This window comes from Triturus cristatus, chromosome 4_2 (genome assembly GCF_964204655.1).
Source record: "Triturus cristatus chromosome 4_2, aTriCri1.1, whole genome shotgun sequence".
NCBI classification, from domain to species: Eukaryota; Metazoa; Chordata; class Amphibia; order Caudata; family Salamandridae; genus Triturus; species Triturus cristatus.
In genome coordinates this window covers 664167332-664184502 of record NC_140586.1, presented here as the reverse complement: position 1 = coordinate 664184502, position 17171 = coordinate 664167332, and the positions used below count along the sequence as shown (strand labels likewise).

Sequence of the window (17171 nt, the reverse complement as noted above, 5' to 3'; positions counted from 1 at the left end):
AGCGTAATTCTGATTGGTGGTTACATGTCAGTCAACGTTCAAATCGGTCAAAATCAGGAAGTGTCGGCCGCCATTTTGTTTGTTTTGAGTGCGAAAGTGAAAAAGGAAGGTGGCGAACGTGAAAAGGGGACAGGGTAGAGAGTTTCTGACCCCCTAGCCTTTGTCAGGGGGTCCCTGAAGGACCACGAATGCAGAAAAAAACGTTACATTTTTTTTTTGTTTTTAATCGCGGGGTTATTGTAAAATAAATATCTAAAAAATATAATAATAAATACATAACTTAGCATTTAAAAAACCATACAAATTCAATGAAAAAACCATAGGTTTCACACACGTTATAGTTAGGAATTAGCATTTAAAAAACCTTGCAAATTCACTTAAAAAACCATAGGTTTCACACGTTATAGTTAGGTGGACATTTCGCTCATAAAAAACCAATGAAATTCCCCCGTTATAGTTAGTTCAGATAACTATAACTCGCGCGACCGCCACTCTATCAAAAGGATGATGTCATCAGTGATGTCATGAGTGATGCCACTGACCATGTCATGAGTGATGTAATATGTGACGTCATGAGCAGTGGATTGCGGGCGTGCAAGTTATAGTTATCTGAACTAACTATAACGGGGGGAATTCATTGGTTTTTTACGAGTGAAATGTCCACCTAACTATAACATGTGTGAAACCTATGGTTTTTTAAGTGAATTTGCAAGGTTTTTTAAATGCTAATTCCTAACTATAACGTGTGTGAAAACTATGGTTTTTTCAGTGAATATATATATATATATAGTCTCTCATTTACAGAGAAATGGTATTTATAAGCTTAGACTCACTGCAGAAACCTGTGTGTAAAAGTATTTTGGAAGACTTTAAATGTTGGATCCTGCTGCTAATCATAATAAAGTTCTCAAATTTTAAAACTGCTTTGGTAGCTAACATGTTACATACGTTATTTATAGGTTTTTACAAAAAATCATCTATAAATAACGTATGTAACATGTTAGCTACCAATTCGTTTTAAAATTTGAGAACTATTCTAGCAGCAGGATCAAACATTTAAAATCTTCCAAAATACTTTCACGCACAAGTCTCTGCAGTGGGTCTGAGCTTACAGATACAATTTCACTGCAAATGAAAGATAATATATATGACCTATTGCAACAGCATGTGACTAGGACAGCTGCAACTAACTGAGAACTTTTGTGGTCTTGCTACCATTTTTTAACCAGTACTTTAACATATTCGGAGAGTATGTTTGGAACTGCACCTTGCTCATGATTTGATTACTTTTTTGACTATTTCAATTGTGTGGTTCTGATTCCCTGGCTTTCCGCCCTATTTGTGGGGTTGTCCTGCATGTGGAGTATTTATGCTTCAAACTTTTTTAAAATAGTGTTTTCATTGATTGAGTGTATCCTTCCATTATTTTTCTTTTGGCTTTTTGCATGCCAATTTAGATTTAGCACTCAGTTGGTAGTACATGTCCTGCTTCTTTCGCGCTCACTTTTTTAGTCTTCTATGCAGCCTTTCTCTCTCTCGCCCTCTCTCTCTCTCGCCCTCTCTCTCTCCCTCTCCCTGTCTCCCTCCGCTTTCTCAACGTTCCCTACGGTTAAACTTAGGCCACTAGCTCCCCCATTTTAGAGATTTGTTTCCCTTTTTTTGTTAGTGTTTCTATTTCATAGATTCATTCAATGCTTTAGCAGTACTTGCTTCTGGTGTCACTGTTGCCATCTAATCCAGTGAAAATATAATTTTGCAATTTGTGAATTACAGAATAGCAAATGAAAAGTCATATGTAGCATTAGGTAATCTCTGCTCGCTCAGCGTGTAAAATATAATCCAACTGTATTGTTCTCCATATCATTTTCGAGGATATTTGTACTCGAACTCCTATGTTCATAATGTATACGTATGCAGATATTATGAAGAAGTCTGAAATCTTTCCTATGCAGGTCCTGTAACCTTGCCTTTATTTTGTATCTTTCAGATTCAAGTCAATCAGATAGTCCCAGCCAGCAAAGTGACAGTGATATTAAGGACCAGCCAGAAAATGGTAAGGTTTTGCTTGCTGTTTATTTAAATAATTGTTAGCTTCTCTGTAAAGCAACATAGTTTTTGCTTATGTGAGTGTTTTGATATCAATAACATGGCAACTCATCACCACCTTCTTCAATGGCATTTAATTTGGCGAAGTTGAAGGCATTTCACAAAATGCAGTATGGTTTAAGACTCAAATACGGTAGCGGGAAAGAACTATTGAATGGTTAATCATTCAACACATAGATTGTGATAATTACATTTTTTGATTTTTGAAAATCTTGTTTGTCAATTTTGAAATGTTGTAAAACTATATTGGCACTAAGAAGAGGTTTATGCTGTTGAGATCCAATCCAGGTGCCTGAAATTTAAAATATGTTCTAATCAGCTGTATTTTCCATTATGGGTAGCAAGCCCCATCATCCCCCTTAGAGTTTGTCTGTCTGCTAAACATGCAAGATAATCTGATTTCTAGCAGCTGTATTCTTACCACCATTGAAAATAACTCATAGTTTTTCCTCTGCTACAGCAATGTTGATGGAACTGTAACTCCGGCTGGGCAATATTTTAACGCATGCAGTATTTCTTGCGTAATGAGGCTCGGAGTGCTACTCATTCTTTATTCCTACACATACTTATACAAAATGTATATCACTAATGACAGTCCTATACCTTTTTGTATCTAAATCATAATATATATATATATATATATATACACACACACACACAAAGTGACCCCTGAGCCGAGGGATCAATTGAAAACGCACTCACTCGAAATCCCCTGCTTTTCAAGTTGCTTTTATTGCATGTCAGCAATCATCGCTATGCCCAACGCGTTTCGGTTCTTCACGTGAACCTTGATCACGGGTAGATTGTTACGACCAGACATTATTTATTTCTACTCTCACATCCACTTCCTGTGTGTATTGCAGCAGAGCATTCTGGTCATAGTAGTACTCAACATATTTTTTCGTGTGTTTTTGAGGTGATTTTTCTAAAATTCAATATAATGCCTTACTAAAAGTGCCTTATATAGAAACAAGTGCTATTTATAAAACATGTGCAAAACTAGTGCTCAGTGATAAATTATTGAAACAATCGCATTTAGTAATGCAGTTTAGCCAAACGAATATTGCTTGCCTTTGTGGCTGCTTAGCTACATTTACCCTCTAGTGGGTTTTATGTTCTTAAACACCTATTTACTCTCTGAGAACAGTATATTCAATTTGTAACTGTAGTTAATACCCCAAAATTATAAACGTCCTCTGTCTAGTCAGAGATACATCTACTGATGTAGATCAATGTCCATGGTGTCATTATCACTCATACTCAAAGATTCTTCCCTCCAGTGGGTGTTTTAACTCATTCTTGTTCTTTCCTTGTTTCCTGTTTTCTAATAAACAATTTATAAAACCGTGCATTCTTATTAATAATTTGGAAAACCTTTCCTTTTTGTAAGAACAAGGCGTAAAGCTTTCGGAGTTGATCTTAAATGGCATCATGTACAATATTTTTTTACGGGCAACTGTTCTTTAGGTAAATTAAATAGTGTCTAACCATCCAGTCCATTCCAATCTCGTGTGGCTGAATTTAAAGATGTACAAATAATTCTTCGTCTTGATTTAACCCAAGAGGGGTCAGAGTCCTGAATGAAACAATATGTTTTGATTCCTTTTGTCTTAGGTGTTTTTCATGGTTTCCTCCTCGTTCTGGGTTCGGTATTTGTTCTATTGTGTAGAACTTCAGCAATTCCCATTTACTCTCGTGCATTTTTTCCATGTGCTTTGTGATGGCATTCGAGCGGTCCTTATTTACAGTAGCTCTGATGTGCTCAAGGATACGTTTTTTAATCTCACAGATGGTACTCCCTATGTATTTTAACTTTCATGGGCATTCCACTATATATACAACGTATTTGCTCTTGCAAGTGATATGTTTTATTTTCCATTTAACGCCCTTTACAAAATGTAGAATAACAATGCTAGACATATGCAAATTGGTTTACTCAGACCCCCTTAACCCATACCATGATACCATTTGCTTATTCATACAATTGTTCCAATGTTAACATAACTGCATCATCAAACAGGAAGGACTTTCATTTAAAAACTGTACACTATATTTACAACTACTTCTGTCTTTAGTAGTCCTTAATAATCTCTTTACAATTTTTCCTCAACAAAATTCAATAACTGAGAAAAACCACAATGCATGATTGCTTCTTCAACCTGTGATGGTCTTTGTTAATCATCCTTAGCCGATTATAATTTTAATGTTACTAACTCCGACCATGTTTATTCTAAATGGGGCACTCTAAACCCCAGGGCAGGGTCAAGACTGATTTTCATATGGCTAGATCCAAACTGGGGTGGCATAGTGAGCAAATGAATCATGGATTAAACCCAGATCTCTTGACTTGGGGTGAGTGGTTGAAAAGTTTCTGCTCTCTGTCCATCATCTTGTTGTGTTTGCCATGTTCGCCCTAACTGGCCAAGAGTTTGCCCAGACGTGGGTCCCTTGCTCGCTGTTCCACTGGATTGAAGCTGTATAAACGTGTCACTAATTTTTTATGAAACATTGAACATATAGTGATGGTAATGTGTTTAGTTGCTGGTTTGCAGTTTGTGGTTTAACTAAATTTGGTGGTGACTCTAACTGAAATGACGGTGCTTTAGAAAAACTTGGTAACAGCTATTGCAATTGTATTGCACCTTTCCTTTCATTTTATCTTTTTTAAGCCCTTTTAGGAATTCCCTGTGTTTCGGATGAAGGGTTATGCAGCCTTCAGTTGTGTGTTTTTTAACTTTAAAAAAAACAAAACACAGTAGAACTTTATCTTTCAAACCTGCAATCTGTTTTTTCTAACTGTATGGATTTCAGTAACATGCCTCCTGTTGCTACAAATCTTTTTTTCGCCTTGGGTATTTAGATGGATACCATTAAATGAAGTTGTGCAAATTTAGGTTAGTTATTTATATGGATACTATTAAATTAAGCTTTGTATATTTAGATTAGTTATTTGTATGGATAATATTAAATGAACTGTGCATATTTAGGTTAGATATTTATATGGATACCAATAAATGAAGCTGTGCATATTGTCTTGAAGTGTTCTGCCATGTCCTATATTAACCACCAGTGCTTGCTGAGGCTTCACCTGCCACTTCCACCAAAGACTGACAAATTACCTAAAATGAGTTCACCATGCAGGCATACACGCCCATAATCACTACATTGAAGCTAGCCTGGCTGATGAGGGATGATACCCCGAAACCAGTCCCAGGATGCTTGTTTCCGGTCGAGGTAGGACCTGGTCTGTCAGTTTGGGCTGGACAGTTCCCATGAGAAGCAAGGTCAGGACTGATTTGCATAAGGCTGGGTCTATACTGGGGTGGCATGGTGGGGAAAAGAAAGATGGATTAAACCCAGATCTCTTGTCTGGGGGTGAGTGGTTGAAAAGTTTCAGCACTCCATCCCTCATCTCGTGTTTGCACTTTTAACCCTACTCCTTTGTAGTTTCAACATGTCCTCTCATCTTAGCTCCCATTTTCACTACCATTTTTGAGGACCGTGTATTCTAGAACTCTTTACCCCATTACTTTCAATTTTGCTTTAATTATACTTTCTCATTTAATGGGACAGAATCATGTAGATAATGTTTTATTTCAGTATACTTTCCGTGACTAAAACTCTACAACTCTTCATTAGGTATCACTTGCAATTTTCATTGAAAACACATCTGATAATTTCCTTATAAGTAAGGATTGCAGCATAGCCATTGTAATGCATAAATGTTATTTTGGAATCTGCAGACATCCCCACTCTGACATTTAGGTTTGTTAGCTTCAGTTGATTCTGTAGGCCGTATTTATTTTCTATCCATCCACACTCTCCAGTTGATGTAAGAATCGATAACATTCAGTGTTTTCCTAGGTTTTACCTTCTACAATCCAGCACATTCATATTGGTGCTTTGTCAAAAGTGATAACAGCTTTAAAAGCTATCCACAAAGCATTCTATATTATTATGGTGGTTATTCCAAAATCATTTTTCTTATTTTTATTTTTTAAAGTAGAGTAAGATACAGCATGTGTAGGGTCATCAAATATCAAAGATGTCCAGGAGACATTCCGCATATGAAGTTGGCATCATTAAATGCACATAGTTATTATAATCAATGCCAATCTCCTTAGTTAAACATGTTTAACCTGGAACTGGTGATGTTTTTGGAAGACTATTGTAGCAACAGAAAGTAAACCACAAAGGTACCAGCAATTACAAGATACAAAGTACTCCATGGGATTCCTGGATTTATTTTCTTGGGCATTTTATGTAGTGTTGAGTGTTTCTTTTCTGCACCTCCATAGCACAGATTATATACAGCTTTTCTGCTGGAAGTAGAATGTAATGTCTTATCAGTCAGGTTGAATAACCATTTTTCATATTCTTCAACACAACCCAATGCTCCATTTCAGTTTCAAAAGAAGCAAGGCATAAAAGTTTATTTTCCACTCTTGGGCTGGGGCTAGGGACATTCCAGAGTCTTGGTCCTTGCACACCCAGAGATCTTTACATTGTTTCATCCACTCTAAGCGATTGATTGTTGTTCCAGTGTGCAGCTCTTGAGGGAAGGCGAAGGTGGATGTAATGTGGTTTTAATACTGCAGCTATACCTGCCTTTGTCCCAGTTGGATTTGTGGACTGTGCAAAAGTATTTACATTTGAACCTAGCATTTATCAGCACCCAGTGGAGGGCCACAGGTTTGATTTAGACCACTCTTGCTTGCCAAGATTAAGCGACATTATGCCGGTCTTGTTCTAAAGTTTTTGGAACATAGAAATTATTTTTTGGGGGAGACCAGAGTAGATGATATTACAGGAATGTACGCTTGCCAGGAGAAGGGCTTTCATCAGCTCAATACTGTGATCAACATGAAGAAATGGAAGAATTTTGCAGTGCAGGCAGAGCGGCATGTTCACATCCTTTTTCACAACATTGACTTGGAAATCTAAAGAGAGGTTGTTATTGAAAGGATTTTCCAAATTGCTTGCTTTTATTAAGGCTGCAAAAGACTTTCTGAGGTTTGTTGACCTGGCAAATGGTAGAGCATATGACTCATATTTTCTAACCATTGCAATCTTAGCCTTGGCATCTTTCATACATAGAAAACTCACTTTCATCCAATTAATTAAGTGGTGTAAGCACAGAGTAATGCTAGTTGGAATTTCAGGGCAGTTGTCCAAGTAGAAGTTGATTTGGGTATCATTGGCATTAATTTGGAAGTTCACCTGGTGCTGCAGAATGATGTATGCCAGAGGCAATAAATACACAAATGTTGAAAAGTAGACAGAGATGTATGATCCTCAATGAAAGCCATATATATGACAGGTTCTGAATGATCCAGTAAATCCAATTCTGACTCTTTGCCTGCAATTGATAAATGATGGAACCCATTCAAGCACAGGTCACATATTTCTGTCGACTGGTCAAACCTTTTCAGCTTTTGTTGTGTGTTCCACATATTGTAGGCCACAGAGAATTCAGGTAGAAGCTGAGTGGTTTTCTTATACTCATCTAGGGTGAAAAAGCTGTTCTTTCGTATTAGCTAGTGCTGTGTCAGTGCCTCTCCCAGATTGGTGGTAATGGAGATGTTGAAGTTCCACATATTTTTGAAATTGTTCTATTGTCTCTCTTTACATGATGTTGTGGAGGAAGGGGAAGTCGAAGATTGGTCTATAATTGGCCAGTATTTTTAGGACATCCGATGTTTTGATATAGTGGAAAATAGAGTTTTGCATATGTTTATTCTGGTTCAGCAAAAGAAAGTGGGGTTCTGTGGAAGAGGGGAGCTATAATGATGCCTTTTTATACTTATGTCAAACACACAAAAGGTGATAGAAGGAAAGCTTCCATAAGTATAACCACTGGCAGTCACTCCGCGCAGTATTTCAATTCATCATTCTTTTGCCCACAGTGCCACCTCAGTTTGGACCCATCTATATGCAAATTAGTCTTGACCCCTCTCCAGTAGGAACAGTCCAGTTTGAACTGCTAGGCCAGGTCCGACCTGAACCCAAGACTAGTTTCACCCTGATTGGAATTCGTCAGTAAGGTGTAGCTTAGAAGAGGGACTGGAATGAGGCCCAAGCGATTGCCAGTGGCCGAGATTATTTCAAGTATTCCTTCTATCACCTTGTTGATGTTGCAAGTTTACACCCTAATTGCAATCAGTATGCCCAGATATGGGTCCCGTGCTCACTGTGCTATAGAATTCAAGCTACACCTCTCTGATGAGACCTATTAGGTCAAAACTGGTCTGTGGTTGCTTGTGGTCCCTTCTGGACATCGCTTCGTCTGGCAGTTCGGGAAGGACTGTTCTCATGAGGAGCATGTCAGTACTGATTTGTAAAAGGCGGGCCTTTATCTAGAGTGGCACAGTGGGTAAGAAACAATTGGACTGTAATACGGCCCCAGGTGATTTTCATTGACTGAGATTAATTAAAGCATTTAGATCCATCACCGTGATGTTGTTGCAGTTTACGCCCCAAGTGCACCAGACATGCAGAGACATGGGTCAAGTTCTCACTGTCAGAAACAACTCGAGCTATAACTCACTGATGAGACCTAAGTAGTTCTAAACCAGTCTTGGGTTGCTTGTGGTCCCTTCTGGAGGGCGCCTTGCCTGGCAGTAAGTGATGGACTGTTCCCATAAGGAGCAGGGCTGGTACTGACTGATATGCCGATGTATAGAGTAGCATGGTGGGCAAAAAACAATGGACAGGAATGTGGTCCGAGCGATTGCCAGTGGCTAAAATTAATTCAACATTCCATCCATCACCTTGTTGCTTTTTCTGAACTTATTAACAGGTCTTCACCTGTATTGAATATGCTTTGCACCTTGGGCCATGCAGAGTTCCATATGGGTGTGAGTGTAATACAGGATGGGATCAGTGGCAAAAGGTCTTCTTAGAGGCTTAATAGTTCCAAGCATTTGTTAGATGTGTATAGCTAATAAAGAGAATTCTATTTAGAGACACACTTGAATCACATAACAGTAAGTGAGTGGATTGTCTTACTGCTGGTGATTCAATCACTTATGGCATTTTAAAACGTTTTCTGACGAGCTTTATTTTTATGTGAATTGTGAGCCCATGGCTGCACCCCAGTAGCTGGCACTGCAAAGTTTGGGAATACATTTCTTCATATTTAAACAGCAGCAGCTGTGGGTGCACATACCAATTCATATAGATCTGGTGAGAATTTAAGAAAAGCAAGTCTTCCTTTATTTTTTGGTGCTTTGACCTTCTGACCTTTTGTTTACAAGAAATCTTTTTTGTGACAAATGCTTAAATGTTAAAAATGTTTTGAACGACATTGCTGCCCTCCAAAAACTATGATGCTCGAGATTTTATAACACACACACATATCATTTTACCCTTTGTGCTCTCTCCTATCTCAGTTACTCATTTATAGTTTGTGGTGTTTACTGTTACTTTTGTGCTTTTAAAGGAAGTTATACCTGGGAGCAAGGTATACCCTTTTGTCAAAACGACAAAATCGTGTTGAAGCTCAACAGTTAGGGGGAGAATAGGCATGCTTGGGTGTATTTCTTGCAGTTTGACGAATTTCCTGGCAATGTCTTTCCCTTTTTATAAAAAAGCAATAACTATTTACAAAGAATGCCAGTATGCAAGTTTTAGACATAGATTTAGAGTGAATGTTACTGTAATTGTGTCTTTTTTGTGATTAACAGTGTCCTGCCTAATCTTTCCACAATTTGCCATAGTCAATATCGAGCACAGGTTACTGGCTTAACTTTTTAATGAAAGGGTAGAGATAATTCTGATCATATGTTTCACAAAAAACAACATTTGAAATAAATCCCAAAGTACATTTTTATATTTCACTTAGGAAGTCATTTTGGTTATAACGTTTTAGTCAAAATGTCCTTTATGATTTCCTGTTGAGGTTTTTCAGTGTTGAATATTCCAGATGCCCTTATGCAAGTAATTTTTAGAAATGTCAGATTCCATAAGTATTTGGACTTGCATGTTTCCCTTGTTTGTGAGGGTGTGTGGATGGGCTAGGCAGGGAGGAAACATTCCTCTTTTTCACTGCAATATAATGAATTCATTGTTTATAGAAATAAGGCAGTTACAGGTTTGCCGCCCACAAAGCAGGCCACCTAAGGGCATCCGCCAGCCCTTAATATTTTAGCATTCCTAGACCTAATTCAATCCTTATGATAGCCAATGGAGTGCAGCTCATGTCTGCCTCTGGCTATCCATTTCCATAAGCCATCATTAAATTGATCATTAAAATTAGTGTATGCTATTTAAGAACTATGATCAGATTTTCTACTAATTACCATACTTGATTTTTCATTTGCTTTTAGGACATCTGGGCTTCCAGGACAGTTTTGTTACATCGGGTGTTTTCAGCGTGACTGAGCTTGTGAGAGTGTCACAAAGTAAGTATCTCAGCAAGTCTGTTCTCCATCAGCCTGCAACAAACTTTGGGTGAAATGTTTCTCTGTGCTTCCTCTCGCAGTTATGTACATTTATCAACTGTCCTGGTCATGTAGCTTAGCATGTTGGATGCTAAACAGTAGGTTCAGGATGGATTCACGCAAAGTCCTACTATTACCAACACCGACATTCAGGGTCCAAGCTCATTCCACCTGCTGATTGAAAATACCAAATTCTGATGATTGCCAGGAATCCGTGCTGGAGGCAAGAGCATTAGCAAAAGAGCAGCATTTCTTAATGGCCTGCGTTGGACTCCAGTTAGGGAAATCGAAGGCTGTGATGTGGTTTCCTGCTGGAGATGGTATTTCCATAAACACTTATAATAAAGTTTGTGTTTAAAGAGTCGGTGGGCGCGGCGCTACAGGCATACTTCGCCAACAACAAAGGGTCTGTTGAGGATGCGGGCACCTTATAGGAAGCATGCAAGGCGGTAGTAAGAGGCCACAGTATGGGGTTGAGTTGGAACATTAGGAAGCAGTTGGACGACAAAGTGAAAAGCATTGAAGACACCTTGACTCGGCTAGAGGCTGACTTGGCGCAGGGCGATGACGTGCAACATGACATAGAGGCGCAGCGCGCTCAGCATGCTGAGACGATGGAGCGACTGCGCTGCCTGAATTATGCTTCCCATGTGGCGCGCATGCACGCACGCAGCGGCAGATAGGGCGGGCAGGTTGTTGGTGCGCATAATAAGATAGGAAACCACACGGACACCTATATTGAAACTTCGGTCTGCGGAGGGGGTGACACTTAGTACACAACACAACATAGATGAGGTGTTCACCAGCCACTACACTAGAGTTTACAAGTCGATATGCTGCATGACATTAGAGGACGTGGACGCATTCCTTGCACCTCTACCCCTGGGCCAGATCACAGATTACCAAAATGCTGAGTTAGATGAGCCGCTCACAGTGTCGGAAGTGCAGATGGCCATCGGCTTCTTAGCGACCGGCAAGGCACCGGGGCCAGACGGCTACCCGGCTGAATATTATAAAGCCTATGCACGGACTCTGGCGCCGCGCCTACTTGCAATCTACCAAAGTGCCCAGGAGAAGGGCATTCTTCCGGATACACTTCGAGAGTCCCTACTGGTGTCCCTGCCCAAGCCGCACAGAGGTGCGGAACTACTGGGGTCCTATCGCCCGCTGGCACTACTCAACTCTGATTATCAGATCCTCGCAAAAATACTTGCTGGTAGGCTGGCCTCCCTGGTGCCGCATTTAGTGCATGTGGACCAGAATGGTCTTGTGCCAAGCTGGGTGCCTAGTGTTAGACCTTGAGAAGGCGTTTGACACCCTGGAGTGGGGGTTTCTGTTTGCTGCGCTGCGTCGCTACGGCCTGGGGGACGCCTTTTTGAACTTTGTCATGCTGCTCTATACGTGTCCCACGGCCAGAGTCAAGACAGGCCCGTATGTTTCAGGGCGCGTCTCCATTGAGCGGGGAACGAGACAGGGCTGCCCGCTCTCCCCCCTGCTATTCGCGCTCGCCATTGAACCATTGGCAGTGGCACTTCGGGCCACACAGGATGAATGGGGAATACCGCTGGGGGACGGTATACATGCCCTCTCCTTATATGCATACGACCTGATGATCTATCTTTGGGACGTGGGGCAGGGGCATGCAGTGATTGAAGCCACACTTCTTGAGTTCGCTTCAGTGTCAGGCCTGAAATTGAACTGGGACAAGTCGTGCTTATACCCTTTCGCAGTAGCTACTCCCAATCTGCACCTAGTTATCAGTGGCAGGCGTGTCCATTGGCAGACCTAGGCGTTTCTGTATCTGAGGATCCTGATTTATAGAGACACACAAGACCTGCTGGAGGGGAACCTGACCCGAGCTTTCACAGCGATTCGAGCGCAAATTAAATTTTGGTCCACCTTGCCACTGACAGTCATGGGCAGGATTGCACTACTCAAGATGGTGGTACTGCCGCGCCTTCTCTACCATTTTACAAATTTGCCGTTACACCTTAGACCACCGTTTTTTAAAGCTCTGGAATTGGACGTGCAGCGATTCATATGGCGTGGAACACGTAGTAGAGTGTCACTAGCTAAAATGAAAATGTATCAGCCGACCAACCGGGGCGGACTCTCACTCTCCAATTTGGAGCAATATTATTTAGCGTCGCAGCTCCAGTGGGTGGCGCGTTGGATTGGTGCATGTCAGCTGTTGGACACAGCGACACTGGAACCTGAGCTCACACAGGCCCAGATAATAACATTGGTTTACCCGGGCCGGACGGGTAGTGAGCCTCTACAGCTCTTGGTGGAGGTGGCATATCGATGTTACCGGCGCAGCCTATACATCACGCGTGGTGTTGCGCCATACGCGCCATCACTCCCGATCCTGGGTACTCCCAGACTGCGCCGAGCAATCAACCAGTGCAGAGCTTGCGCGTTGAGCTGATGCCGGGGTGCAGACGCTGACTGACTTGTATAATGATGGGCTGCTCCTCCCGTTTGCAGACCTAGCCGAGAGTTCGGACTTGCCACAAGGTCAATTCCTCCTGCATACCGCAATAGTTCGGTCACTAGGCGCGCTGTGGGGCGATGCCACCCACTTAACTATACAGTATTTGCACGAGCTGGGCACAGGAAGACACCTAACCAAGTGGTTTGCGGAGTCCCTCCGAACACACACGGCGCCGCACCTGCTATCCCACTGAGCCCGATGGGACACAGACTTGCAGAGGCCCACCACGGACAGGGATTGGGAAAATATTCTCGAGAGCCCGGTGCGAATACCTCGGAACGTTTGATTATGGCTCATACAATACTATATTATTCACAGAGCTTACCTAACACCTGAGCGCATAAATAGATATTTTGATCGCACTGATGCCAGATGTGCGAGATGCGATGAAATAGGAGCAGACCTACTATATATGCTGTGGTCATGCGCCGCCATCCGTACCTACTGGGGCATGGTCACCGGTTGTTTGGCTCAGTGCACGGAGCGGGAGCTGAACTGGACGTGGAAACAATGTGTCTTGGGTCTTTACCCCAGATCCAAAAAACACAAGGTGACTTCCAGGTACATAGACCTGGGACACATATTCGCCAAGAGGGTGCTCACACGCTGTTGGAAATCTCCGGATCCCCCAACAGCAGAGGCCTGGTACCATTTACTACTTTGCTGGGTGCAGGCAGAAAGTGTGGCTCTTAAGCGAGAGGATGCTAGGGGACTGCATAAGCAACCGCTAGCCGCGGCGTTGGACGTGCTACTTTTGGACTTTCGTATAGCTTGGCGTAACCGCCCGCAGTCGCCACGGGGAACGCCCGCACTTGATAGTGGGCATATGAGTGTCGAAGGCTTATAAGACGGGGAGGACGGGAGGCGATCGCTGCCTCGCTTGGCCATCCTACACGGACACGGGCGTGCATATTTGGCCTTCCTGCTTAGGAGTATATACTTAGCCCCCACTTTACAGGGTATATCATCTGTCTGGTATTCATTATGTATTACGGGGATTGGGTGACTGAGTAAACAAAAAGCACAGATGAAATGATATGTTGGGTCGGGTGCGTGTTTGGGGGGGGAATTGCGGATATAATACAAGAAGACGAGTATGGGCGCGCTGCAAGTGTTCCGGGTGTGGGTCATTCAGTTTTATGTTATGTTGACTACATATTAAGTAAGTTAAGCAGTATATTATGATGTCCAATCGATTATTGGACAAGAACCCTGTACCGGTTGAAGCTGACTGATGTGCAAGTAGTAAAGGCGGGATTTATTTTTATAACGCCATGATCTGTATTAATACTGAGGACCAAACACGGAAAAGATAAAAATACACTGTAAACTAGAAATTGTTGTAAAATCAATAAAAGCAAAGTTAAACAAAAAAACACTTATAATAAAGTATGTAATGTTGGGGATGGAGGTCTTGGAGCCAGGACATAATCAAACATGGGCAACGTAAGAAGAATGCAGTTATGTCACGGACATATTTGCAATACTCTCTATTAAAGCACTTGCATTTACATTCAATAATTATTTTGGAATAGGCATTGGAGAAAAGAGGAGAAATAAGAAGTATCATATATTATTGCTTATATTGAAAGTTGTTTTATTGGCTGGTTCAAAGAAATAGAAGAAGCACTTGGGAATTTAATGTCTAACACACAGTAAAATAGTGTACAGTAATTGTTTGGTACAGTAAGTGCAATAGCCTTCCTTGGAAAATAATGATCTTTGAGTAAAAATCACTGTATAAACGTGTCATTCAATTTTTCTGAAACTTTGTATATGTAGTAATAGTCATTTGTTTAGTTGCTTGGATGCAGTTTGTGGTTAAACTAAATTTGGTGGTGACTCTAACTGAATGTCTGTGCTTTAGAAAAACTCAGTAAAAGCTATTGCGATTGTATTGCATTTTTCCTTTCCTTTTATGTTTTTAAGCCCTCTTAGTTATTCCCTTGCTTTCTGATGAGGGGTAAGCATCCTTCAGTTGTGTGTTTTTTACCTTACAAAAGCAATATAACTCTATCTTTCAAACCTGCAAGGGGCTTAGACTATTCTTACCTGAAATTCTCTTTTTTTCTACCTGTATATTACAAATCCTTTTTTGTCTTGGGCTTTAGATGGACACCATTAAATGAAGTTGTTCATATTTAGTTCAGTTATTTAGATGGATACCATTAAATAAAGTTGTGCATATTGTGTCAAAGGGTTACTGCCATGTCCAGTAATAACCACTAGTGCTCACTGAGGCTTCGACTGCCACTTCCACCAAAGACTGACAAATATGACTTATATGAGTGCACCATGCAGGCATACACACCTATAATCTATGACCAAAGATGCAGATCATAACATGTAATTAAAGGGAATGGAGTAGCACCCCAAAAGAGGACTTTGAAGGTTGTCTACTGCTCTGGTAAAGTAAGAGAATGGTTTCTTCACCGTTAGTTTTGTATCAGACAAAAATGAAAAAACAAGAAGCAATCCCTGTTCTGGAGCTTGGAAAGTTCTTCACATTGTTGAAGAAAGAGGAAAGAGAAGGATTTTGTGTTCTCAAGCTGAAAGAGACCAAAGAGTGCTATCAGTTGAATTGTCGCCTTTTGGTTCAGTGCAGCACCAACGAAAAAAGACATTCATGAGTTAGTTTCCATAACATAGCAGTGGACAAAGTCAAAGGTCTCTTTAGAATACCCTTGGCTCACCTTATAATTGTAGACTGCCAAGATCAGAATTTACTATGATGATATCGCTGGTCGATGCAGGAATAAACAATTTAAAAAGCAATGAACGCTATGGACTGATAAGTTTCTAGAGGATAGAGCACACTGCACATCTGCCACACATTCTGGTGTGGCAGACTTGGAGATAAAAACATGTGGGATGTGGCTGCCAGAATTGTTTTTGAGATATGGCTTGATAGGTATGAATGGCTCGAAGAGGTTATATGCCCTGGCACAGCCAACCCACACGTATTGGGGTTCCTTGTCAGCCATAGAGTTTAGCTGTTTGTACCATAATTAAGGCGATAAAATAAGTATTGGGAATGGCACTGGACCAACTTGATTACAGAAAATGTGGGAGTAGCTATACATCCTCTGTCATTACGACTCATCAAGTTAAAACTGCGAAATTTGGACATTTGCTTAGAAGCCTTTGAGGAGCCTCACAGGGCATGTATACGGGACAAGCTGTAATCAGACAACATGGACGTTTTCTCTAAATTGCCTAAGGGGCTTCAAAAACATATTAATGCCACAGCTAGCTGTGCCTGGATTAACAGGCGAAGTATTAACACAAAAAAACGTGTTTATGAGACTTGAGACCAGCACTGGTGCTGAAATGAAAACAGATTGGAGGATGTGAAGGAGTGTAACCTGACCAGTAAGGGCGACTGGTATCATTCGATACGCACCAATATTAAGGAGTCTTAAGCTTCTCATACCTAGTAATACATTCTTCTTGCACGAATGGAAAGGGCAAACTATAGGGGCTTTGATGGGTTATCCAAACTATATACTTAACAAGACTATATACAGGCCCGCTAATATTTAAACAGAAATAGTTTAGTTTGCAAATTCAGGTTGTGACTGAGAGTGATCACAGGCAAATAGGATATGAAAATAGACCTGTGTCCACGTGGGATTATTTTTGAAACCCCACAACACCTGATATTGGCTTGTTCTTTGCACCAGACCAGAAAGAAAAGGAATGGATTTTGTCACACAGACCGACCGCTCTGGTCAGAGGAGGAACTCCACTTCAGTCCGGTTAAGTATGAGGACCAGTGTTATAGGACAGTGATTCTTAAGCTGTGGGCCGACTTAGCCTTCCTAAGATTCTTAACCTGGTGCCTACTTTAAACAACTTGCCTGAAACACTGCAAAGCTGCTCTTCCCTTACTGAGTTTCGCAAGAAATTGAAGACCTGGCTGTTTTAGCACTTGGGCTGCTTTTTTTGGTTTCATCTTAACTGGATCTATTGCTGGGAAAACCCCTGGGGTAGCTGTGCACTTTATAAGATGTAATAGTAATAATAAGAGTCCGGGGGTCCGCATCTGTTTATAAAATTAAATAATATCATCAGATTGAAAAAAATTCTTATAAATAAAAAAACAATCCAAATTGTAAGGTTTTAAAATG

General features: G+C 41.0%; 1 protein-coding gene across 13 annotated transcripts in view; it reads left to right on the top strand.

Annotated features, from left to right (window-relative positions):
- The window catches only part of NFIA (nuclear factor I A), a 775047-nt gene that overhangs the window by 539555 nt on the left and 218321 nt on the right, over window positions 1-17171 (top strand). For all 13 annotated transcript variants that reach the window (XM_085602454.1, XM_085602465.1, XM_085602464.1 and 10 more), the window contains exons 3-4: window positions 1988-2053; window positions 10434-10508. In XM_085602454.1, the coding sequence (XP_085458580.1) occupies window positions 1988-2053; window positions 10434-10508 (141 nt within the window). The remainder of the gene's footprint in view (window positions 1-1987; window positions 2054-10433; window positions 10509-17171) is intronic.